Source organism: Littorina saxatilis, linkage group LG2, assembly GCF_037325665.1.
Source record: "Littorina saxatilis isolate snail1 linkage group LG2, US_GU_Lsax_2.0, whole genome shotgun sequence".
Lineage (NCBI taxonomy): Eukaryota > Metazoa > Mollusca > Gastropoda > Littorinimorpha > Littorinidae > Littorina > Littorina saxatilis.
Genome location: NC_090246.1, coordinates 23,578,700 through 23,605,756, shown reverse-complemented (window position 1 = coordinate 23,605,756; position 27,057 = coordinate 23,578,700). Strand labels below are relative to the sequence as shown.

Sequence of the window (27,057 nt, the reverse complement as noted above, 5' to 3'; positions counted from 1 at the left end):
TATTTAATACGTTTTTCTTGGAAATGTAGATGTGATCCTGTCAGTATTTATTAATTTGATAGCGATTAAGACAGGAAAATAATGTATTCGCTGCTGAATAATCGCTTCGCGGAAACATGATGGTGAACTATTATGGGATGGTAATGGTGGGCGCGTGATTTTGAACAAATACAGAATGCCTGCTGAGAGAATTGGTATGTCTTGGTTGAACGTTTCGGTGGGAAGAAAATTTAAGTTTATTCCAATATGATCAAGTTCATTCCTGATACCTTCGATATAAGTGCTAAGTCTCAATAAATAAACCGCACGCCCTTGGTCGCCCGACAGCGCCCATTTATGGTAAATATGGCACTGCGAAGGAGATAACCGAGCTTGTTGGGTTACAAAAATATGTAAATGAATCGCTACATCTACTTTTTGATGCATGATCCATCCATGGATCGATTAGTAAGGCACTTTTGATTGTTTTGACGGGATGATTTTATGACAATGTCTGATGTTTTTCTCGTGGAAGTCGACTTATAGCGTTCAAATTTCCCTGAATTTTTGTCGTGCAAATGGCGCGGGTTTCAAGCAATGTTTACGTGGCTGACTGGACCACCACATTGGGTTGCTACACAACATAGGCCTGTGTATTTGTTATACAAGTAGCTTCGTGTTAATGCCGTTTGATGGAAGAATGCACTTTTAAAGAAATCGATCTCATTGTTGGGTGAGAAACGTACGTGTGCAAATGACCTCATTTTCATCCGACAGCATTTGCGAACCCATTAGTTGCAAAATGTCTTCCGTTTTCAACAGACATCACTGTGAACTGTGCTCTGCAAAATGTCGCTTTTAATTCATTATCACTTCCTCAATCATGTGTTTGTATTATGTTTCAATAACATTATGCCGCATTGAAGTTGTAGCACTTTTACAGTACACCTCATACACAGTACACATATGATACAACAGGTTCAGAATGTACAAGTTCTAACAGACTTGCCATGTGCTTGGATTTACAGCACTTGGACATCTGTACCCTAAATAAGTATCTACTCACTGCAGTGATCGTCACTCAGGATATTTAGCTGGACATAAGAATCTTTCTCCTTTCGAACTTAAAACAATTTCTTGTGTGAGTTTTTTCAGGCCCAGTTTTGACACAGAAGAGAAACATTTGAGAGCTTTTGTTTTATCTGATATTGATCAGGTGAAAGGCTACAGTACACTGTGTTCCATTCATCAATTCTTGCCTTCACTTCTTCTAAGTTCTATTGAGAGCTGAGGAAAATCTGAGCAATTTTGTCTGGTGTTTAAACTTAAATTGGAAAAAGACATTCTTGATCCTTTGATTATTTTCATCTGCTGTAGTGCTAATGTACATTGGGCTATTTCTGTTAGTGGGACATAAATGCGAATAAAAAACTGACCATGCAGACATTGTATCATTCATACTGATATCATTGCAACCACCATCAGTCTGTTACTGTAAGTTTAACTTTAACTCAGTCTAATGTTCAGTTGTGTGTACAAATCTAATAATAATACAGAACAGGAAGTGTCTCTGGGTCTTCAAATTCAGTTTTACTTTTAGAATTAATCAGTTGACAGTGATACACACAAGAGGTGTGGCAATGTCAGGTGTGAAACAAAATTTGGGTGTGGAAATCTCTGAGACTGACACTTGTAGTTGTACATTTATAGGCAGCCTACAATAATAATGAGAACTTATACTTATAGCACAAACAATGAAAAACCATGCTCTCCGCGCTTTACATGTAAACTATAAATAAAATCACTAGTTGAACATCGAATGCATAAATACATGAAAACCATAACACAATAATATAATACTTTTTTTAATAGAAGTTTAGAACACTAAACTTATGACAACACTGACACGTAGTCTCAAACCAAATTGGAAATCCATAGCATCATCATTATAATCATCCTCATCTTATTAATCATCCAAGATTATAAATTCCCTTTGTAACAATATCATCTGGCACACACTGACACAATAATTGTACAATGAAAATGAATCTCTTCTTAATCAAGTTAATGTCATTTATTTCCTTTAAGCAAACATGAAGTAGTCAAGAGTCAAGGTCTTGTGCAGCAGCTTCTTCTCTTTCTCAGTCACACACACACGTGCACAGTGCCCTCTGTGTGTCGGACTCACTCACTGTCTGTATTCCAGTTAATTGAGGATCAATGGTCATCTATATGATCTTGTACCTACAGTCAGTGTCGCTGCTGACCAGGCAAAACTTTTTACAGGCACATGATTTTAGCTAGTAGTAGATTAATAAAGACCCGAAGTAGCTAACCCCCAATACATGCAGTCGACATGCGTTAATACAATCGCCCATTGGCCTTTTCCTCAAAAGCCGATATTACTAAAAAAAAAAAATACAATTGGTAATTCTGCGAAATTGTTCACTAGAAGTACTCGATAATTATGAAAACCTTTGATAAATTTGATCTTTATTATATCACTTAAAACCTTTGGATTTAATTAAAAATGGATAAGATACAAGAATTACGAGTTGAGAAAAAACAGATCAAATTGAAACATTTAAAAAAATTGAAAATGTCTTCACTGCTAAGAGGTTCTAACACGTAACGACTTGGCTTTCAGGCACTCGACAGATTCAGCTATCCGGGCACACTGTGTCCCCAGGGTAAAACTAGTAAATTTGACTTCAAATATTACAATTTGCACGTGCGTTCTGGAGCACGTGTCAGTATCGACTTGTCGGTTTTTTGGTTTCTCTGTTCGTATAAAATTTGTGTACTAAACGTTCTGTTGATCTCACTGTTTGAGGTAAGGTAAGTTAACTGACCCTATGCTTCCATTCACTTCTTATCGGTTTGGGAAGCAAATTCAAGTAGCAATAATTATAAATGTGACCGACATTATGTTGGCAGTCCAGCTCCAAAATGCATTGGGCAATCACTGAATAGCACCGACGTCATTTCATAAAAGGATTTCCCTACCCAGAATTCCAAATGGTTTTGGAGATTTTTAAGATTTCACTCGGGACAACATCCTATGGTCGGTTTATTCAGGCATGGGAATTGTCCGCCGAACGGCGGATTTCCGCCGAATTTTTTTTTGTTCCGCCGAAAAAGCAAAAAAGTCCGCCGAAAAAATAAAGGGGGGAGGCACACAAAAAAAGTACCAGTTACTTTTGCCTTTGCGCAAAAGCCGCGAAAACTTTCCGTACTTTGTTCACGCACTGCTACCGCCCGCCTCAGTTACTTGAACTTTTATGTTTGAAAGTAAACCAGATTGCACAGATTGTGTTACAAGTTACATGTTCCTGTTTGTCTCAACAGATCAATTTTTTAACAAATTTAAACCATATTATATAATGCATGTATATATTTTTTTTCTTAAAAAAAGCAAAAATTGGTACTAAAAACTCTGATTCTAAAAACAGAATTTATTGGCAAACTTGGAGCTCAGATGACACCAGATTGCACCATCTGGGTTCTTTGGAGAAAAAAATTTTGTTCCGGGGGTTGACTTGACGCTTCGCGTCTTCAGTTAATAATTTTCAGCCTTTTTTACAATTTTCAATTCCCATGCCTGTTTATTATATAAAGCATGAAAGAAAAGCAAGTGGTTGAAGGTACTGAACTTGTCAAATCCATGTGCACGGAGCCCCTGGGGCTTTTAGTCATACCTCAGGCAGCTATCCGTTAGAAGAACTACCAAGTTTCATTGACTTGCACCCAAAGAGTCAAGAACTGCGATTTTTTTACGAATTAATTTCGGACTCGGCTGGTCTTGACCTATTTTTGGATCTAAATTTAGATCAGGTAGATCACCACATCATGCACAAAAAGACACGTCACTAGCAAACTATGTCAGACGTCATCATGAGTTTGTGTAAAACAAAATGGAGGCCGGAATCACTCGGTTGAATCGAACTCCGACCAAACACCACGTAATAACTAGGTTAATTTATGCACTCGCGTGAACAAGAAACTGTCGAGCTTCACAGATGTCGTCGTTGGGTAGTTTTGGGTTTGTTTTACTACCATAGGAGGAACTGTAAAGGCACTCAGCTGCAACAAAAACGCAAAACGAAGGCTGTGAGCTGCACTGTGCCTTTAAAAACAGAAGAAACAAAAATCTGTTCAAGGAAACAAGTTTTGCAGTTGCTTTTTTGGGCAGTTTGGGCACCTAAGCTTCAAATCAAGGCATTGAAAACCTCAGCCGTTTGCATTACAGTTTATACTGTAAACACTTTGTGTGTGTGTTAAATTGTATTTTCTGTGTGATACTGTTAATGGAGGAGCTTCCATCCTCATTTTGAGAGAGAACAAAGGTGTCGACAATAGAGATTGTCTGTAGCAGTACGGGTAAAATGAATGCGATTATCTATATAACCCTGCGTGGTTGAAAACGACATTAAACACCAAATAATGAAAGAAATGCGATTATCTACATTTCAGCTTTTCTGTTGGGAACTGAGAGAAGGGTGTTGCATGCTTACTTTGAATGAATTATTGGTAAGACTTAAGGTAAATTTAGAGGTACAGTAATTAAAACTTTACACGTGTGCTTAGCTGCAGTTTTCTCTTGATGCAAATTAGTATTTCTACTGCAGTACTAGTATTAGTGAACATTTCTTAAAGAAATTTGACACTTTCGCTATTTTAGTTTCACAAATTTGCATTTTCAAATTTTGCTATCAAATTTAGAGTGTCTCTAGAATACAACAGTTTTTATTGATTCCTTTTTGCTGTAATTCCAGGCATTAAAAAAGGTGACAATGTGAATGCCCCGCCCATGAGTGCAGTCGTCCTTCAAGCCACGTCCACTGGTGCTGCTGCTGCCACTAACAATACTGCAGCCAGCGCTCACACTGTTTCTGCCTCCCCCACAAATCAGCCCCTGTACACGAACAAGGTCATCACAACAGTGGGCAAATCAGTGGTGCATCGCTTGGTGAACTCCAACGCAGATGTCATCCTACAGTCGCCATCCAACCTAGTGTCCAGCACAGATGGCACCAGCAACAGCACCCGGTCCATCACAGTAGACGCATCGCCACGTGGCGGTGCCACCATCACATCACAGATGCAAACCAGCTCTCCTATAACCGTGGTCACCAATGACAGAGCAGCCTTGAAACGGCCTCTGCCTGGTGGCCCCGGCAGCTCCGGCGTTGTGACCAAAGTGATCATCACACGGAACCCTTCGTCCAGTCAGCCCCATGCAATGCCCATTCATGTGTCTGGCTTACCCAGTGGTGCTGCCACCTCCGCAGCCGTTTCTGGTGCTGTCAGCATCATTTCACAGGCTGCAGCCAGCTTGACGCCCACAAAGACAGTCACCATCAGTTCGCAGGGCATAGTGTCGCCCGGCAAAACTGTACTGGCAACTCTACCAGGCTCGCCCACGAAAGTCAGCATCCCTGTAAATAAAGTGCCCATCTCCCCGGCAAAGACACCCACGAAAATCACCATGATTCCCGTGTCCATACCCAAATCTCCCCAGCAGAGACTGACAGTGCCCGGGAGCTCCAGTATTACTGTGTTGCCCAGAACGTTCAGTGACGGTACAAACTCTACTGGTACTAAGCCAGCCACAATAACAATGTCCCCCTCCAAGGTCATCATCAAACAAGCGCCCAGTGTAAGTGTGTTGATGATCAGGCTGCTGTTTGTATCAGCTCATTAAAAAGGGGGGAGGAAAATGCTTGAAAGTTCACTGGAGGGAAAGGGTTGGAGTGATGGGGGTCATGTAAAAGTCTAGTGATGGCTTTATTTGTGTTGATGTTTCTGTCCCTTAATATATATATATGTAGACTAACTGCAGTTTTCTTTCTCAGTTTCTGACTTGCCTTTTGGCACCGGAAATTCTTTTCAGAAACTGAGAATGTTTTCAAAAAAACTAAACCAGAATGCACACGCTAAGACAAAAGAAATGTCTTATTTTGTCCAAAATGTCTAGTTGAAAGTCACGCTCACAGAGTGTAAGCCTAGTTAAATCTTTGTTTGCATGCTGTACAATTGTTCCCTCTCAACAGGGGCTCACATCCATGAGAGGTGGCATAGGACATATGTCCTGGACAATGCAAAAGTAATAGGACATTATTTTGTCCTGAACAAAAATAAATGAATAGGAAATTTTTTTCGGCGGCATGTTGCTTTTTAGGAAGAAAAAAACCGCGAAGGAGCATTCAGAGTTGTGACCCTTGGAAGCTCTTCTCTATAAAAAAAAAAATTCAAAAACCCACATAAAGTCTCCCCAAGTTTCGTCTGCTTGGGGTGACACATCACTTCGCAAAACATTGATAAAATAGCAAATCAAACTACTGTAAATTGGAAAGTACTGACAATGTTTGGATCAAATGAAAGCCTAATCGGGCAATGACCACTTTGTGACTAAAACAATAGGACATACATGGGTGAAAGTAGCCCGTCAATTGACTGAAATCCGTCAATCTGTAAATAAGTCTGACGGAAATTCCGTCAATCCGCAATTTTTTATTTTTTATTTTTTTATTTTTTTAAAGCGGAACGCGTTTTCGAACTGCTATGCGGTAAACCCCGTAGGTGAGGTTTCTTTGCTTTCGGATTCGCTCTGCATCACGATAAAAAAAAAAGTTCTCTCGCGTTTTGGCAGGCATTACGAAGTGGTGACACGATTTCTGCGACAAAAATGCCGGTTTGACGGAAAACGCATGGACAGATCTTATTGATGCTGGTTTTGCCAACAAATGGCGATGGGACTGGTTGGAGTTCATGAAACTAAAACTGTGTGTGATAAGTTTGGTGCTTGAATCTCAAGTGCTTTTCCTTGAGAACTTTGCACTATAAGAGATGCTACTGCTTAGTTGCTACTTTGTGCAGTGCTACATCATGCTGTTTGCATGTGTGACATTCTGTTTCATCATTTATTTCAATGCCTGTCTGGCAATGTTTGCTTCTTATAATTAAATATTTTTATTTCAGTTGTTCAGTTTCTATTTCATGTAGTAATTGGCTGTTGTCAATGTTAATTGTTATCAATTGTGTCGTTGTGTTGGAAGATGCAAGTGTGAAAAGATACAAAAGAAAAATGATTACTTCTGTGAATTGTTTTGATTTTGTTTACCCTTTTTACCATATCATTAGAATCTGAAGGTATTTTTTTGACCTGCATGATAGTGACAAAAAGTGTATTTTTTGCCAGGTAAGGCCACAAAATCACAATGTATAATGCAAAAATTCGTTTTCAGCCGGGGGGCGTTGCCCCGTACCCCGCCAGGGCCTGGGCGGCCCCTGGACCCCTGCCTCAAAAAATTTTCAGTCAATTTGATTTTCATAGGTTTCACCCATGGACATATGTCCTCTTGCATGAAAAAATGTATAGGACATTTGGAAAAAATATCCGTGTATGTCCGATGTCCGACGTGGATGTGAGCCCCTGTCTCAAGTCAACACTCGCAGGCAGGCAGCGCCACCGTCGCGATATAACCTTGAACGGTTAAAAACGACGTTAAACACCAAATAAAGAAAGAAATAAAGGCAGCGCCAACACTTTTGAACCCTCTGTTGGTATTTGAGTGTTTTACTGATCACCCCAGCTATCTTTACCTTATCCCAATGTTTGCTGATGACTTTAAACTGAACATCAGTGCTTGTTACTTTTCTTACCAGCATAAGGTTTGTGTAATAGAATCTGTGGAAATGCCAAACCATTTTCTAATATAATCTATGGCAACGCGCAAGTCAAAAAGTACATAACTTGATGTTGGCAGATAATGTTCTGGCTTGGCTCATTGAGTCATTAACTTAAAGTAGATTTTTGACTCACATGCGAAGCAAAAGTGAGTCTATGTACTCACCCGACGTCCGTCCGTCCGGAAAACTTTAACGTTGGATATTTCTTGGACACTATTCAGTCTATCAGTACCAAATTTGGCAAGATGGTGTATGATGACAAGGCCCCAAAAAACATACATAGCATCTTGATTTTGCTTCAAGGTCAAGGTCGCAGGGGCCATAAATGTTGCCTAAAAAACAGCTATTTTTCACATTTTTCCCATTTTCTCTGAAGTTTTTGAGATTCAATACCTCACCTATATATGATATATAGGGCAAAGTAAGCCCCATCTTTTGATACCAGTTTGGTTTACCTTGCTTCAAGGTCAAGGTCACAGGAGCTCTTCAAAGTTGGATTGTATACATATTTTGAAGTGACCTTGACCCTGAACTATGGAAGATAACTGTTTCAAACTTAAAAATTATGTGGGGCACATGTTATGCTTTCATCATGAGACACATTTGGTCACATATGATCAAGGTCAAGGTCACTTTGACCCTTATGAAATGTGACCAAAATAAGGTAGTGAACCACTAAAAGTGACCATATCTCATGGTAGAAAGAGCCAATAAGCACCATTGTACTTCCTATGTCTTGAATTACCAGCTTTGTGTTGCATGACCTTGGATGACCTTGACCTTGGGTCAAGGTCACATGTATTTTGGTAGGAAAAATGTGTAAAGCATGTGAGTCGTATGGGCTTTGCCCTTCTTGTTCTTCTGATTAGTGCCTCTGTATGTCAACAGATTTTCATACAACTTTTGTACAAGCAGTTTGTGTCTCTTTCTTAAAATCTTTCTCCCTTTCCTTCTTTTTTGCTTTGTTTTTTCATTACCCAAATGCCTCTGAAACCAGGTCATCTATCAGCAAATCACACAAGTTCTCCATTGATAATGATATCAGCATTGATTTACATACAAATAACAGCATGCTGATAGCTAGAGATAGTTCTCTTTCATGGCCTGTTTTACATCAACAGAAAGCTGTACCGCTGAAGACACAGGCACAGATCGCCCCCGCTGGTCAGGGCCCAGTCACGCTCCAGTTACCCATGACGGTTGGCGGGGGTTCCGTTCAACAGGTGCAGGTACCTGGCAGCAAGTTCCACTACGTGCGACTTGTGTCCCCAACCACACAGTCCTCAGTTGCCAGTGAGTGAAAAGGGAATCTTCTGTTGCACTTTTCTATTGCAGTTCCACTGTGTTCCGTTATTTGATTTCCTGATAATGTTATTACTTTGTGCATATATTTAAATATGATGCTGATGTTGTAGTGTTTTGTTTACATGCACCACCACTGCAATTTCTCCATGTGAGATAAGGCCAAAAAAAAAAATGCTTTGGTTACGGTTTCCCGACCGACCCTAACTTTTTGGGCCGACCCTAAACTTTTTTTTTGGTCCTAAAGCTAAAAATAAAATGAACCAAACACATACATACACAAAAAAAACCACACACACACACAAAAACCCACCGAAAACGACAACACCACGGCACAGAGAAAACATCGATTGCCGGCGAGCAGACAACAAGCCCGACAAGGGACACCACTCCGCTTTTTACAACTCCCATATCCAAGGGAAGTCAGTCTCGTGCGTTCGTTCGTTGCGCGAACGTAAAAAGATGTCGTCTGCATTTGCAATCGTATTCGGAAAGTGCGTTCATATCGAACAAACACGACTGATAAGTCGGTACTCGAAGAGTGCAACCTTGGTGGACATTTTTCATGATTTTCATCCAACTTTGGACGGCAAACTGTTCGGGATAAAATGTGTTGGGTCGACGAAAATAAGTGCCGAACCCGAAGACTCTTTCGAACTGGACTTTGGCATGACTCTCGAAAACTTGGAAAGTTTCCACATCAAATCACTTCACTTCAAGTGTGTTCGTTTGACTCCTGATGGCAGTGAAGCGGACGAATACACCAATATGAAAATACCTCGAATATCCTGCATACACAAATATTTTTATCATTTCAAGAGGGACCAACCAAAAAACAAACAAAAAAAAGTTTAATCGACCTACCTACCCTATTTTTTTTGGCCATGAAACCGTAACCAAAGCATTTTTTTTTTTTTTTGGCCTAATAAAAGTTATTTTGATTTGATTTGACAGTTTACTCCTACATGATATTCAACCTGTGGAGTGTGATGTACTAGTACTCACTACTGGTTCTCTCTGTGAGACTGAGAGGCATTTCTCAACTCGAGTCAAGTGGTGTTGACGTTTCCCAATCTTCCTGCAGCTGTGTACCCTTTAAGAGAGGGGTTGTTGCATATAAGGCATCATAGGCACAATGCCCGTAAACTCATGATGAAAAGATGCATTGTACTGATTTTTGACTCACATGCGAAGCAAAAGTGAGTCTATGTACTCACCCGAGTCGTCCGTCCGTCCGTCCGTCCGTCCGTCCGTCCGGACGTCCGTCCGTCCGGACGTCCGTCCATCCGGACGTCCGTCCGGCCGGCCGGCCGGAAAACTTTAACGTTGGATATTTCTTGGACACTATTCAGTCTATCAGTACCAAATTTGGCAAGATGGTGTATGATGACAAGGCCCCAAAAAACATACATAGCATCTTGACCTTGCTTTAAGGTCAAGGTCGCAGGGGCCATAAATGTTGCCTAAAAAACAGCTATTGTTCTCATTTTCCCCATTTTCTCTGAAGTTTTTGAGATTGAATACCTCACCTATATATGATATATAGAGCAAAGTAAGCCCCATCTTTTGATACCAGTTTGGTTTACCTTGCTTCAAGGTCAAGGTCACAGGAGCTCTTCAAAGTTGGATTGTATACATATTTTGAAGTGACCTTGACCCTGAACTATGGAAGATAACTGTTTCAAACTTAAAAATTATGTGGGGCACATGTTATGCTTTCATCATGAGACACATTTGGTCACATATGATCAAGGTCAAGGTCACTTTGACCCTTATGAAATGTGACCAAAATAAGGTAGTGAACCACTAAAAGTGACCATATCTCACGGTAGAAAGAGCCAATAAGCACCATTGTACTTCCTATGTCTTGAATGAGCAGCTTTGTGTTGCATGACCTTGGATGACCTTCACCTTGGGTCAAGGTCACATTGTATTTTGGTAGGAAAAATGTCTAAAGCAGTTCTTAGTGTATGATGTCATTACTAGGTTTAGTTATTTGACCTTGACCCTGAAGGTCAAGGTCATGTAAAGGTCAAGGTCAAGCATGTGAGTCGTATGGGCTTTGCCCTTCTTGTTGTCATTTCATTAAGCAAATGCTTTCATTAACCCAATGCCCCCTGACAAAAAAATGGCAGGCAGCCTTCTTAATCCTGAGCAATGGGAAACTACTCAGCACAACATGCACACATACAGTGGAGTCCAGGTACAACGAATCTCAAGGGAGATACATTTTAGTTCGTTATATCAGTAATTCGCTGCAGAGTTTTCAACCCTAAATAGCCTCAAGACAAGTTTTCCCAATCACCTTCAAATGATCGTCCGATCAATCTTTTCTTGGAGAGTACAATCTCTGCATGTTTTCAACAGCTTCATAATATAATCCATAGAGAGGGGCAAACTAACAGCGGGAGGTGCACGAAAAGCGTCAGTTTTCACGATAAAACTTTGACTCACCCATTCACGGGACATAACTGCACTCCTGACTGTCCACAGTGTTGAGCAATTTAGGAGACTTCACTGCCTGAGGAGAGTATTGATTCAAACGAACGCGTGGTTCTACATCGCGTCACTCGGTCACGGATCGGAGAAAACAAAAAAACAGTTCCAGATTTGGAAACCATGTTCGTCAGCCATTGTTTTTAGCAAGACAGACCACATGTGCACGAGCTTCGCTGACGTACATCGCAAAATGTCATGACCTCACCACAACTTTCGGTTTTGGTTCGATCTGTTCCGTGCACCTCCCGCTGTTAGTTTGTTCAGAGTTCGCTCATCACGCGATGTGCACTTGTGTTTGTGTATTTTTGTCTTTGGAGACAATTATTGACATCAGTTCGTTGTAGCCTTGTGACTTTTAGAGACAAAACAACTCTGGGGCGATGAAAATGTGTTTGTTAAAAGAGGGGTTCGTTATGCAAATAAGTTCAAAAGGTTCGATGTAGCCGGAAAGTAACAAGTAAGAAATAGAACGCTGTCTGCCGGGTAATCAATGGCAGTTTGTTAAAAGAGGGATTTCGTTATACCCAGGTTCGTTATAGCTGGATTCCACTGTACAAAGCAAAACAATTCATATAAAATCATAGAGTACTCACATTTATATATGAAGATGGCAGAATAACTCGAGAATACACTATAGTTTCATATGCAAGTATGTTCTGTCCATTTCCAATGTACTAAATGTTGTTTAAAAAAAAATCCAGCAAGTGTTCTTCAAAAACGTCCGACGTGTTGTGTAGATGTCAGCCTTCAGTCCTCATTTACACCAATATATGTTGAAAACTCCCAGAAAAATCCTCCCGAAAGTCTTGTTGTCGAATAACAACACCCAGATCGATGTCAGACTCATCCCCTTTCACCTCTTTAAGTAGAAAACCTTCGAAAGGCGTGTCAGAATCGTCATCTGAGTTCCCCATGATCGAACGCCATATTTCCAAACCTTCGTTCAACGCCATTTTGTCAGACAAAAAAATCTCAAACTTTGAAAATTCACAGCTAACACACTATTGCATCGTTTCAAACTCTGCAAACGCTAGAATGAAGCAGCCGGAAGGAAGTGCATTAATCACATCCGGTCGCAAGGCCTTGTGGGTAAGGCTCAAAGCGAAAGTAAAAGTAGGTGACCTAGTGTTAAGCGGGCCATGCCGGGCGTTTCAGGGATTTCATAGGGCACTTCCGGCGGGCCATGCCGGGCGGTTCAGGGGGCATTGGGTTTAAGCACTGTTGCAATTCTCAACTCAAGTCTGGAGCCTGGAAGTGTTGATGTTTTCTGATCTTTGTGCAATAGTGTGAGCTTAAAGTCTGTGGGGTTGCTTTACTAGATATGTGGCTGATGACGCATTACTTCCCTGTAAACACCTGATAAAAAGACGCACGGTTTGCACTTTTCTCATTTCAGTAAGCAAGCCCATCAACACTGTTGCGAAAGTGATACCTGCTGCCAGGCACATTGCCCCGGCCACCTCTGCAGGCACCAACCAAGTGAAAATAACGCTCCCTGTCAGTCAGACCCTTCAGCTGGTGAGTGTACTCATAATGTCAATGTAGTCGTAAATATTATGATAAGGGCTTAAATCTGAGACTTTTGTTTATGTATTTTATCTGTGCACAGGTATGATTGTGGGGGAAAGTTTTTGTTTGCTGCATCCCTTTTAATCTGCACCCCCCCCCATAGTTTTTTTTTCTTTTTTTGAAAGAGCAGGTTTACAGAGAGTAAAATGATTGTTCATTTTCTTATGCCTTATTTATACATAATTCAGCCCTGACTCCAAAATATTCAGTGTGATAAAGACTGTTCACTTCTACTTCTAGCCCATTGCCATCTTCAGTATCATATTTTTTTGTAATCACTGTTTTTTCCCTGCACAACAGTCAAGCAAAGGGGGCACAGTGGTGGGCGGGCAAACACAAACAGTGCAACGCATCATCCTGCCAGCTACCCAATCCCCCCTCCCTGTCACCAGCAGCGGTATGACCACCCCTACCTCCCTAGCCTCCATCCGCCCCAACCTTCAAGGGGCCAGCACCCCCAACCTGACACAGCTCCCCGCGGGCACCACCCTCCTCACCCCCACCACCAGCCTTCAGGGTCTGCAAGGGTTTGCTCTGGTACCGGCCCAGTACGTCACACAGGTGGGTTCTGCAGACCTGGTTACTGTACGAAATTTGCGTACAATCTTACGAAATTGAAGACCGCTGTACGATTATACGCCAGACATTAAAATCATACGCAAAAAAACCAAAAAAACAAAAATTATAAAAAAATATATGTCTGAAGAGGACTGTGTGAGCCTAGAAAGCAATGTGTAAAGAGGACTGTGTGAGACCAGAAAATACTGACCAGTGCAGTGACAGAAATGAAGGGCTCAATACTGCTGACAGCAGCTGATGCAAATTTTCCTCAGAGGTCAAAAATAAAAATTATGTTTTTCTATCATTCGTTTTGTGTCACATTTTCAAATATCTAATAGTGTATGGGTTTTTGTTTTCAACAAAAATGTTTTAATTTACTTTCAGCACAAATTCTTTCTTACATGTATTTACAGTCTTTAAATAATGGGGTTTGAGGGGGGAATAAAGCACAGTGTGTACCGCGAGAATGAATTGTACACCTTAAAATTCTGATTGTACACATTTTTAGCCTCATTTGTACACCAGGGAATTTTAGTGGTAATCAGGTCTGGTTCTGTGCTGTGTTGCACCTTTTTTTCTGTTATCCATAGACAGTCATTTTAAACGAGGTTTACTTACTACAGTCACAACTCCTTGTGCGGTTGGTAGATCATATGTTTTTGCCTCATAGAACACATTTCTAATGAACTAGTTGAAGACTATCATCTTAGAATTAGTCCAGTGGAAGGGTGTGAATTCTTCAGGGGTGCATGTGGCCATGTCTGAACATGGAATCTTGAAAATGTTCTAGCTAGCGGGTGTCAGGGAAAAGTAAATTTATGAGTCAAGGAAGAAAATAATAACCCACAGTGTTTGTGGCTTAAAAAAATCATCAGACAGAGTTTCCATACCCAACATGCAACCATGGTTCTTGTTAAAGGTTTGTTTTTCTATAAGGAGAGTGGTTAGGGGTGGTGAGGGAAGAACAACACAGGGGAAGACCATGTCCAGAAATCACATTTGCAGCTGCATTGTTCTCTTGCTTGTCAAAAAAAAGAAGGCTGGATTAGCCTGCACTGAGAAGTTAATACCTATGGCCCACTTGCAGTTGCAGCTAAACAAGCCGGCAGTAGCCAGCAGCACCACTCAGTCAGTATCAGTGCAGCAGCAGACACAGGCGCAGGTGCAGACCACACAGGCCAGTCAGCAGCAGAAGGCACAAGACTATGTGCCCATCGCCAGCAATGACCCTGCTCTCACTAACTACACCATCCAGAGGAACAGCGTCAATGGGTGAGTGGCTGGGTCTCCTTTGATAGCTCTGTATGAGTTAGACAACATTTTCATGAGCTCAGGCATCCATTGCATGTACCGTAAAGTACCTGGGTTGCGCAGTAAAGGGAAGCAAGTGGTTAAAAACAGACGTCGACATAGCCAGTGGAGGGCGATATGACCTTGAAGACCATATTCCTGGGTAAACAAACGTTTACTCGATATTAGTATCGTGTAAACGCCCGCCCCCCACTTTGAGTCAAATCCTGTACTAAGGGTATAGTACCCAGAAAACGGCCACCCAAGATTCGGATCACTGGAGTCGGGGCATAGTTTTTTTCTTCCCATGCAGTTAATACATTTGATCCGAGTCGGTGGTTGCAGGATGCTGCGAAACAAGTTTTCTATCAGTGGATTCTGAACTACATTGATAAGAGAGTTTGAAGATTAGGAAAACTTTTGTGGGGTTGAAGAGGTCGTCCCTTCAACGCACCTGATTCCTGTCTTTGCGTGTATGACCACAAATGTCACAATTCTGTTTCCACTGGTTTGTTGTTATTATTCATTCCTTTGAACTTTTTTTATGTCAGTTCTACATAACAGACCTGGACACTTTTAAAAAAAATGTAGATTCCCAATGAGTAATAAATATTTGTTATTAAATCATTAACAAAAAGATTTCTCCTGTGCTTTTTTTTCAAGATCACATTGTTTAGCACTCGCACACAAAAGCATATATGAGAGAGAGAGAGAGAGGGCTCATTAAATGACCAAAGGTTGGTTATCAGGTAAAATAATGGAACTATTTTTTTCTGCACAGGACATTTGAGGCAACAGGAGCAAGACCCAGGAAGCCTTGCAACTGCACCAAGTCACAGTGCTTGAAATTGTGAGTACCTGAACATGATGCACACCTGAAAAACAGGTGTCTGTGTTACACTGGAACCTCCCCTTTAAAGACATGTTAGACTTCCTTACTCTTTACGGCCTGATTTTTGCAGATTTTTTATGTTTTAACTCATTGTCTCCCGGGTACGGATATATCCGTACCCACTCATATGGCTCTATCTGACCAGGTACGGATATATCCGCTCAGACTGTTAGCTTCAGTCGCTTACTGTAACGTCGATCTAACGCCTGCATTCCAGCGTGTTGATACACAGTTACTACACAGTTACTACAATTCTGAGTGACCTGCTGCAGCACAGCTGGTCTCGGCCAAAAAAAACTTGGGCAACATAGGTGGGGTAGAAAGTGTTAAGATGCGAATTTCACTGTGATGCGAACAAAAACTGATTGGGGAGTTTTTAAAAAAAAAAGAAACATTCTACGTAATAACCAGATGTATGCAAGCAGGAATGTTGTTTGTACATGCCTTTAGAATTATAATTGCAGCATGCAATGTGTAGCCTGGATGCATCACTCAAGTTGTAACGAGAAAGCTGTTTGCAGGTACTGTGACTGCTTTGCCAACGGCGAGTTCTGTCACAACTGCAACTGCAACAACTGTGCCAACAACCTGGAGCATGAGGAGGAGAGGTCACGTGCCATCAAGTCTTGTCTCGACAGAAATCCCATGGCCTTCCACCCCAAAATAGGTCAGTTTGGACAACTGTTTCATATTTTAGGTTAGATGATGAGTTTCTGGGCTAAATTTTGTGTGTGTATATAAATTTGCATATTTCTAAAAATTGTAATAATGAAAAAACTGTAATTGTGCTCAGATTTGCATCAGGTGCCTCTATTTTGAACATAATTTGTGCCATTTTGAATGTGATTATACCCCTGCTTTGTACTTTTCGGTCATTTAATTTTTCATAGGTTTTACCCATGTTATAGGCAAAAGCAAAGACAACGATGGCAACAGACGACATAATAAAGGATGCAACTGCAAGCGATCTGGGTGTCTGAAGAATTACTGTGAATGTTATGAGGTGAGTTGTCTGTCTTGAAGAGTTCCTATGGCAAAGGTTTGCTCCCTTAGTCTTGGGAAGTAGGCAACCAGTCGTGTTTTTGTTTTTTTAATGCACCTTCAAAGTCTTGTTTGTCTTGCCATTTAGTGTATGGTCTGTGGAGAAGCCCAGTTTGCTTTGCTCGCAGTCTGTCTAACACAAGGCTTAGAAAGGATGTTTAGAACTAGCACCAACAAACATGTATATGTTCATAATGTATGCAACATTTTATTCGTTTTCTTGTAAATATGTTGAACTCATCGCATCTCTTTGGTTATTTATTGATACTGTATTTCTGTCTTCAGGCGAAAATCATGTGCTCCAGTTTTTGCAAGTGCATTGGCTGCAAGAACTTTGAGGAGAGCTCGGAGCGCAAGACGCTGATGCACTTAGCCGACGCTGCAGAGGTGCGAGTTCAGCAACAGACGGCCGCCAAAACGAAACTGTCTTCCCAAATATCCGGCATTCCCTCCAAGCCCCCTGCCTCCTCTGCCAGTGGAGAAAGGTAAGTGCTAAAATCATGTGTTCAAAAATCAGGTCTTCAGATGTAAGCATTGTTTCAGACTATTTTTAAGAAGGTTGAGACCAAGTAAGTACATTTCAGAGCATAGATCTCAAGAAAGCTGCAACAGTTGGCTACTTGTTCAGCTACATGAAAATGCAACCAGCAAACATGTTGATACATTAGTACAAAATGAATAAATAAACAAAAAAATAAAGGAGAAAAAGAAATGGCTATCAACTAAAGCATTTTACTCACAGCCTGACTCTCGTTAGTTTGTTTGTTGAGTGTGATTGCCAAGTTGTGTCTAAATCAAGGCAGATTTCTGTGGCTCACTGTGATAGCTGTTTAATTTTAGGTGAAACTTTGCAGCTAGTTTGACACCAACACTGAGCAGTGCACTAAGACCTGCTTGTTTGCTCTGAATACATTCTCACAGTTTCTTCTTGAGCAGTTCTAACCTGGTAAAATCTGTTGTTGAATAGAACAAGTCATCTAGATTGTATCACCAAATTACATTAGACTGGACTAATAGACATTAAATAACATATTCTTACTCCGAATCACATTAGCATTGAGTCACCTGAGATGCTTATCACTGAAAAACGCTTACCCGGCTAAAAATTTTAAAGGGAAGCAACCCATCACCAAAACGAAAGTGAAAGTAGCTTTGGTAATGGGCCAGCACACTGGGAGTTACCTCCCATACGGGAGTGTGCCACGTCACTTCCTCTAGGAACACGTGCCTATCTCATACGTTCTTTTCACCTCGGAGAGGACGGTTCACTTTTTGACGCTCTGTGGCCGACCTTGTGTGTTTGAGTGACACCCGCCGGCCACGTTACCCAGCTTTTCTGCTCGCCTTGCCTACAGTTTGGTGAGCTCGTTCCCGTTTGTTGTTGGTTGTTTGCGCTGTTTTCGTTACTGTACGTTGTCCGTTTTTTGCGGACTTGTGTGTCAGTGACTTGCGTGTTTAGCCATTTTGTTGTGTGAGTTAGTTAGCTAGCTCGTATGACTTTGCTCGTAGCTCTGCGTGCCCCTTTCTGTGTTGGGCAAGTGTAGCTATAGTATTTTGTTGACGCGAAAGAGTGTGTGTTTACTGTGTTCAGTCGTTTAGACTTACGTTTCAGTAAATTTTTTCGCGTTGCCACGCGTTGTTGACTTGTGTGTCAGTTACTTGCGTGTTTCGCCATTTTGTGGTGTGAGTTAGTTTTCTAGCTCGTGTGACTTTGTTTGTAGCTTTACGTGCCTCTGTTTTTGTTGGGCAAGTGTAGCTATCGTATTTTGTTGACGCGAAAGTGTGTGTTTTTTTACTGAGTTTTCAGTCGTTTAGACTTACGTTCAGTAAAATGTTTTCGTGTTGTTTACATGGATTTGACAGCCTGTCTGATTCAGACAACCGCTGTGGCAAGTCAGACCCCATGGGGAAATTTTAAGCCTTAGGCTTCTTCTTTAGCAGTTTTACTTGTACAGACCAAGAACGTAACTATTTGTTGTCTGTACCTTTTTCGGCGCCTAGCGCTGTTACTACTTCTGCTATCTTTTGTGGCGCCTAGCGCTATGGTTACGTCTGCTCCGGTTCTCTACTACGGAGACTTCGTCCTCGTTGTTAGCACCTGTGCAGGGTGCGTTGGTTCCTTTCTGTTTTAGACACTGGTTCCGGGAATCCGCAGCTTGGTGCAAGCAGAGTTCCAGCGTTCCGTCGCCAGTTGTTTGGCGTTTCCGGCATCTGGCAGTGACGTCCGGGAGTTGGCTTCCGTGTCTTTGCCGTCCATTTCCGGTTTGGAGCAGCGTCCTCCGTCTTCAGCTGCGGCTGGTAAGCAGAGCTGGTCCGATAGCCCTCGTGAGGCGCCTGGACGTTCTCTCTCGGGAGACAGCTCTTTCGCATCGGGTCACGACCGATACCATGCTGATCTTTCATTTCCGGCGATAACCTACGAGGCCCCGGATTTGATCGAACAGCTGCGGCAGTCGGTTTCGGCTGCCGCATTTCCGGCACTTGCCGGAAGTGATGATCCGTCCGCTCCGGCACGCTAAGGCGGTCGCGGCAGGATGGAGTATTCACTGACTTCCGGTCCTTCCGGATCGCGAAGTCAACCAGTGCAGCCTTCGCTTCCGCATTGCGCGGTTTCGTCGGCTACACTACCGGCACTTGCCGGAAGTGATGATCCGTCCGCTCCGGCACGCTAAGGCGGTCGCGGCAGGATGGAGTATTCACTGACTTCCGGTCCTTCCGGATCACGAAGTCAACCAGTGCAGCCTTCACTTCCGCATTGCGCGGTTTCGACGGCTACACTTCCGGTTTCGGCCGGACACGCTGCTTCCTCTTCTGGTGCTTCCTTCCGGATACCAGTGGGTGGATTCCAGCGTACGCCTTCCGGCCAGTTAGTGCCTAGGCTTGAGCAGGCATCACTCCACTCTGATGGGGGAGTGACGTCAGCTCATCCAGCTCCGGTTTTTGCGGATGGTCGTCCTGCCTACCCTTTACCTTCACAAGGTTCTGGGCTGCAGGATGATGTTCGTGTACAGGCATTTCCGGTTTCCGGTTTGCCAGGGCATGCTTCTGCTTCCGGAACTGGTGTTTTTGGTTTCAATGCAGCCTTCGCTTCCGCAGTGCGCGGTTCTGTCGGCTACACTACCGGCACTCGCCAGAAGTGATGATCCGTCCACGCAGGCACGCTACGGCGGCTGCGTCAGTATGGAGTATTCACTGATTTTCCGGTCCTTCCGGATCTCGAAGTCAACCAGGGCAGTCTTCAATTCCGCATTCTGCGGTTTCGTCGGCTACACTTCCGGTTTCGGCCGGACATGCTGCTTCCTCTTCTGGTGCTTCCTTCCGGATACCAGAGGGTGGATTCCAGCGTACGCCTTCCGGCCTTTTAGTGCCTAGGCTTGAGCAGGCATCACTCCACTTTGATGAGGGAGTGACGTCAGCTCATCCAGCTCCGGGTTTTTTACGGATGGTCGTCCTGCCTACCCTTACCTTCACAAGGTTCTGGGTTGCAGGATGATGTTCGTGCACAGGCATTTCCGGTTTCCGGTTTGCCAGGGCATGCTTCTGCTTCCGGAACTGTGGTTTTGGTCATGGCTCCATGTGTGACTATTCTGATGCTCCATCAGGGGTCAACGAGGAGTCTCGGGGCGTGTTTCCGTCGAAGCTCAAGTCTGTTCTTGACATCGCGGTGGAAGTAGCGTCTCGTTTTTTCCCCGAAGGGGTGGTGGCTGCGGACTCTTCCGCTCCGTTCGTTCCTTCGGCCATGGCGGACTTCCGGCCGGCACAGGAGGATGTTTCTTCCTTCCGGTTCGCCGAGTCTCCGTCAGTGGCTTACCAACTTTTGCATTCGCTGGTTCGTCCAGCACATGCGGGGAGTGGTATTCGGCCAGTGCCTGTTCCGTTACTGCTTCCTTTTGGTCCAGTTCCGGTATCAGCTCAGCAGTGGGTGGCGTCGGCTTCTCAAGCCTCTTCCTTTGTGCCTACGGGCAATAGGAAGCTTAGCTTGTCCACTCAGAGCCAGAGCTGGCTGGTGTCTTTTGCACTCCCTAGGGCTACCCTTCCGATTCTCCGGGAATTGCTGCCTCTTCTGGCTAAACCGATCAAGTATGATCCGGTTCTGCCGGTTTCTGAGGCTTCCTCCTCTCTGCTGAGGAGGTTGGACGTCGGCAGATCGAACTGTCCTCCGTTGCAGAGACTCTTGTTCGAACTCTGTCTCGGTCATCGATCGATTCGCTGGTTCCTTTCACTCTCAGTGAAGAACAATATGCGGACGATGTCTCTGCCCTTTTGACCACCTTGGCCAAGGTCAAGGAGGAGCAATTGCGTCTTTCCTCCCTACAGTTCTCCCAAGCGGTCCTCTGTAGGAGGGATCTCTTCCTCTCGCAGTCCCAGTTCACGGAGCTGGCTACTAGGGAGACCTGGAGAGTCTTCCCTGTCTCAGAGGAATCTCGCTTCTGTTCTCTGGCAATGGTTGCCAGACAGAAGGAGATTCAGTCGAACAAGGACAGTCAGTTCCTCGACTTCACTCTGCAGGGGGTGAAACAGTCTAAGCCTTCTAAACAAAAGCAGGCTCAGACATTGTCGAATCTCAAGCCAGCTCAGAAGCGGCAGGCTCTGCCGGTCGCTCGTGGCGGGAAGAAGAGGACGGCATCGGGGAGGGGGTGTGGCGGCTCTGGGAGTAAGCCACACCCCCAATGATGCGCTCACGATCTCACCCACCTCCCGCCTTCCACCTTGGTGATGGCGGGAGGCCCCTCCCGTGCGCTTTCTCGTTGGATGTCGGTAGTTGACAGCCAATGGATTGTGGGAGTGGTGAGATCGGGCTTCCGCCTGCTCTGGCGGGAGGAAAAGGCGCCTCTTACCCGAGTGCCGCCGCGGTTCAAGCCCCTCTTCTCGCAGGAAGCACGTTCCGCCTTGCAGTCGGAAATTGCCTCTCTGCAGCAGAAGGGCGCGGTGGAGAGAGTTCGGGTCCATAGCTCCCTGGGATTTAAGGGCGTCTTTTCGCCGTTCCCTAAGCGTCAGGAGGATGGCGTCCCGTTTTGGATTTATCTCTCCTCAACACTTTCTTGAGTGAGATAAAAGTCAAGATGGAGACGCCAGCCTCGGTCCGAGACTCTCTCTGCCCAGGAGACTGGGTGACCTTGATCGATCTCAAGGACGCATACTTTCATTCTTATGCATCCGGCCGACCGGAATTGGCTTTGTTTCCGGTGGGGAGATCAGATCTACCAGTTTTGCGCACTCCCTTTCGGGCTGTCCCTCGCACCATGGATTTTCACCATGGTGGTGAGACAGTTCTGTGCACTGGTGAGGTCCTAGGGTATCCGCCTGCGGGCTTATCTGGACGACTGATTCATCATGATCCAGTCCCAGAGCGGCTGTTCGCAGGATACCCTAATGGTTCTTTGAGAATCCAACTTGTTGGGGTTCTCGATCAACCGGGCAAATCCGGAGCTGACCCCGTCACAGACATTCACTTATCTGGGGATGTCTTTCGACACGGTCGCGTGGACTGTCCAGCCTTCTCAGAGAAGGGTGGACAAGCTCCAAGCTCAGATTCGCTCCACTTTGCCTCTCCTGATGGTTTCCATCCGTCTGGACTTGGTGGCTCGCTCGCATAGAGCGTCCACCTCGTCAGTTTATGCTTCCCACTGGAAGGCATGGACTGCCTGGTGTTCAGCTACAGGGGTGAGGTCGGTGGCTTCGCGCTCTATTCAGGTCGCCAACCGCCTCTCTTTCATGTCTTCGCAGGGCGCCTCAGGCTTCTCGTTGAGGTTCCGGCGCTTCGCTATCTCGGCGACTCTTTAGCAGATCGGTCGGTCTGTTCGAGTCGGGGGCGTTATAGCTGCAGTCATTAAAGGGGCTGCTCTTAGGGAAGCTAAAGCTCGTTTGCCCGCTCCCAAGTGGGACTTGTTTTTTTAATCCTGGAATTCCTATGTTCTGCGGATTTTGAGCCTTTGAGCGAGGCCATTCTGTTCAATGTCACTCGCTAAGCGCTGGTTCTTCTTTTGTTGGCAACGGCCCAACGGGGTGGCGAGGTCCACGCCCTGTTGGGTCAGCCTGGAGATATCTCCTTTGAGTCGGACGGTTTCGCATCTTTGCGTTTCCGGCCCGATTTCCTGGCCTACATTCAGTCTCCGGGGCAGGCCTCTCCGCTGGTTAGAGTCAAGGCTCTGATCAGCGCGTTTGGCCCCGGATGACCTTGATTTGGTCAATTGCCCTGTGAGGGCTCTTTGTCTGTACTTAGCCCGGACTCAGCTGTTTCGGTCTAGTTCTCAGAAGTTGCTGTTTATCTCGCCCTTTTCTAGGCGCGAGTAAGGTTTGTCGAAGGTATCGTTGGCCTGGTGGGTGTCCTCGCTCATTAAGCAAGCTTATGAGTGGAGTCGCACAAAGAGGGGGGGGGGTCATGCCCTCCTTGCCACTTGACTCGGCCCGAGCCCATGATATGAGGGCGTGGGCATCCTCTCTGGCAGTACTGCGCTCCAGATGTCTAGAGGAGGTGCTGACAACTACGTTTTGGCGTTCTGAAGATGTTTTCTTAAACTTTTATCTTCGGGACGTCTCGGCTCTTCGACAGGATGGCTTCAGAGGCCTTCCAGTGCTCATAGCAGCAGGCCAGTTCCTGTCCAGAACTTGATGGTGAGTTTTGATTCATTTCTAGCCCACCGCCTTGTTGATGTTATCTGCTAATGTGATTCGGAGTAAGAATATGTTATTTAATGGAAAATTTCCTAGATAAATTTTCATTTAATTAATATACTTACCCGAATCACATACTGTATTCCCTCCCACCTGCCCCGCGTATGGTTTTAAGTTTTTCTAAGACCGTATGAGATAGGCACGTGTTCCTAGAGGAAGTGACGTGGCACACTCCCGTATGGGAGGTAACTCCCAGTGTGCTGGCCCATTACCAAAGCTACTTTCACTTTCGTTTTGGTGATGGGTTGCTTCCCTTTAAAAATTTTAGCCGGGTAAGCGTTTTTCAGTGATAAGCATCTCAGGTGACTCAATGCTAATGTGATTCGGGTAAGTATATTAATTAAATGAAAATTTATCTAGGAAATTTTCCATTTAAATCAAGTACAAAGGTTTGCTACGGGTAAAACCTATTTGTTTACTCTGTGACCCGCAGTGTTTAGCACATGTACTTATTCTAGTGTAGGAGTGATGATGTTTTCAGGTTGCCGTTCACACTGATCACAGCTGATGTTGCGGAGGCCACCTCAGCGTGTTTGCTGGCTCAGGCAGAGGAAGCCGAAAGGTTGAAAATGCCACCTGTGGTGCAGGAACGAATGGTGATAGAGGAGTTTGGTCGATGCCTCCTGCAGATCATTGAGTCTGCCAACAGAACAAAAGGTAGGGAGAGAGATTGTGTGTGATGTGAGAAGCCCATTTGATATTGTCTCCGTGGGATGATGTGTTGTGTTGTGCATGAATGGAGCAGTTTTTGCTAACAGTGTGTGTGTGTCAGAGAGAGTGGTGTATGAGATTGAGAGAGGGTGTGTGTAAAACTGAAAAAATTGAGAGTTTGCTCTTACTCTGTGTGCTATTAGATTGAGAGGGAGTGTGTGTGTGTGTGTGGGATGGTGTCTATTAGAATAAGAGAGTAGAATAACCTTTCATGTCATCGAGTTTAACACAGGGTTCGTACAGGTCATGGAAAACCTGGAAAGTCATGGAATTTGATTTTTAATTTTCCAGGCCTGGAAAGTCATGGAATTTCAATTCAAGTCATGGAAAGTCATGGAATTTAACAAAAATAAGAAAGAAAAAAAATTAACCTTTAGCACGCCAGCGGCTATTTTTGTCGCCCAGCCAGTGGTCCAGTGAACGATACCTTCCGCCTGTGGTCCAGTTTAGTGAAATGACAGGACCAGCAAACATTACCGATAATCTGACTGCGTAGCAAATGCTTGACTTGCTTGTCGAAGAGACACTGCGTAGAAACTGACTCAAATTCAGTGCAAAGCAAGCCAGTGTCAAAACTGGCAGTGACAAGACGTAAAAAGTTTGCGTGTTCGGAAATGGCGACCTGTGGATCTAGTCATGGAAAATGTTATTGAGGCTCATGGAAAAGTCATGGAATTTTGTTTCTAAAAACCAGTGGGGACCCTGTTAACAGTGTAAGATTGCTAGAATTAAAACTCGAACTGTACACACTATCCACTTTCTTCCACACTAGCTGTGCCAAGTTTGATGTTAGACTGCAGAGTTTGCCACATTTTTCAGAATCTGTTTGTGCAGCTGCTGCGGCATCAGACTTGTGAGACTTTTACACAGTGGAGCAAGGAGAACAGACAACGGCAAAAACTGACGTGACTCCGTGAGCAGCAAGACTGGTCAGGCGCTCTCAGCTGGTTGAGTGGGAGAGTTCGGCAGAACAGTGCTTCTCCACCGTGCCGGGACACCATGAAAAGGGAGGAGTGACTGCGTTAATGAAACGGGAGGAGTGACTGCGTTAATGATGCCAGTTTAACCAAATGTGACAAGAGTGTGTAATGCAGCAAGATTGGCGAACGAAATGAAACTGCTTGCTGTTCATACTTTGAAAGGAAGGAGCTAACTTATCACTTGAAAAGTAGGTCTTGAAAAGAGCGGCCTTTCAGGGCAAAAAGCAGCTAGTCGTATTATGGCACAGGTTATGAAGCTGAAAGGACGCTTTGTTGGTCTGCAGCTTTAACATCCAAACTTGGGCTTGCTTACAGAAAGGTTGTTTTGCCTTGTATTCTGACATCTGAAAGGTTACACTGTATATCTAGAACTGAAAGGTAAAGAATCACAATGCCGTTGGAGTGCAAGGCTATGCAATGACAACTTTATGCTGCCCGGGCATATTATTTGCCGTGGTGAATTTAACTTCTGAAAAGTTAACCACGACATTAGTCATGTGATGTGATGAACTCGCAAAGCAAACTTTTGTGTGTGTAGTTTGCTGAATCAATGTCTAAAGTGAATACGCTCCCCAGTTTCGTATGGGGGGAACCTGGAGTAAAATCTGTGCTGTTAGCTAATATATTGCTTGCTAATTACATCCGTGTTGGATTGTGTTGTAAATAAGGACTTATTCATTATGTTTCACTAACACACTGGGTAGGCAAGAAAGGTACTGTTGGTGTATTATGTGAAATGCAATGTGGAGACTAACTGTGCTGATGCAAGGATATATTTAGTTGAGATGCATTTCTGTTACATTGTATTTTCTTAACGTGATTTTAAGATAAACATATTTTGCTGTTTCACTTGTTAAAAAGAGTGGGTGAAAGAGACAGGAAAACCAGCATTGAATATTGTATGAAAGTAAAAGGAAAATGCGGGTAAGAGTTGTTTGGGGGGGGGGGGGGGGGGGGGGTCATACACCGTTATTGTACAATTGTTATATGTCAACTCGGATCAGGCATAGAAGTTTAATTGTGTGCACACACAGAGATGAGGCAGTGTCTGCTAGTGCTGCTGTTTACTTGCTTGCAGCGGCGCAAGCTATTCACAAGTGGGTTAATCATTTTAAAATGGTTGTTAAAGTTTTGTGTCAGAATGGACTTTTACTTCAGATTTAGTTTTTTCCTTAACACACAACAGCTTTGTAACAATAAAGCTCATATTATAAAAAAAAATATAAGAAAAAGAATTTTACAGAAGTCTTAGTTTAAAAAATTGACTGTCAAACATGTAGTCAAAAAGTTAGTGATGATTGGATTGAGCTAAGTTGAAAGGTGTTTCGGTATATTTGCGAGAAGAAGAAAAACCTTACATGTCTTTGCTTGTGTAATCGGGGCTGCGGTCGTGTAAAAGCTGATTTATCACAATGGCATCTTTCTCCACATGTTTTGTCATTGTTGGTTTAGTTTTAAATTAGTGTGATAAGTGGATGAGTTAAATGACTGCATGTGAAAGAAAAGTAGTGAGTGAGAGAGAGTGTGTGTGTGTGTGTTTAAGGTCTTGAATTCTGTTGTAGTGATGGGTAGCTTGGAAGCATTTGCCTTTCTTTCTCTCAATGTGTACATATGAACACACTACATAGCTTTCAGTATAGTAGGTTAGATTTGATCTCGGTTGCTTTTCTCCTGATGAAATTGTAGTAGCAAGGATGATATACAGTGGGTATGTGCTGGTCTGTTTCTTTGGTTTGATTTGTTTTTATAGTCCTCCAATGCCATCCCAATGTGCAATATTGTACATAGCGACATCATCATGGATTTGATAAATAAAATATGGAAAGTATGTTGGTTGACTGTTTAATCAGTGTATTCACTTGTGCG

General features: G+C 43.7%; 1 protein-coding gene across 3 annotated transcripts; it reads left to right on the top strand.

Annotated features, from left to right (window-relative positions):
• Nucleotides 1-122: 122 nt before the first annotated feature.
• LOC138958534 (protein lin-54 homolog) lies at nt 123-27,020 on the top strand. Of its 3 annotated transcripts, none has more exons than XM_070329732.1 (12): nt 123-194; nt 4,755-5,638; nt 8,793-8,964; nt 12,869-12,990; nt 13,342-13,602; nt 14,690-14,874; nt 15,674-15,742; nt 16,306-16,451; nt 16,693-16,787; nt 17,111-17,310; nt 23,982-24,157; nt 25,031-27,020. In XM_070329732.1, exons 1-12 carry the CDS (start codon nt 176-178, stop codon nt 25,066-25,068), a joined length of 2,367 nt encoding a protein of 788 aa, XP_070185833.1. In that variant the 5' UTR covers nt 123-175; the 3' UTR covers nt 25,069-27,020. The 3 variants fall into 3 exon arrangements, with proteins under 3 accessions (XP_070185833.1, XP_070185832.1, XP_070185831.1); XM_070329731.1 differs by having other exon boundaries at nt 16,675-16,787; nt 25,046-27,020; XM_070329730.1 differs by having other exon boundaries at nt 16,675-16,787.
• Nucleotides 27,021-27,057: the final 37 nt, after the last annotated feature.

Excerpts from the sequence above, each read along its gene's own strand:
- LOC138958534 (XM_070329730.1), top strand. Across the intron at positions 8,965-12,868 it reads CACACAGTCCTCAGTTGCCA|TAAGCAAGCCCATCAACACT; the intron begins GTGAGTGAAAAG and ends TTCTCATTTCAG. Across the intron at positions 12,991-13,341 it reads TCAGTCAGACCCTTCAGCTG|TCAAGCAAAGGGGGCACAGT; the intron begins GTGAGTGTACTC and ends CCTGCACAACAG.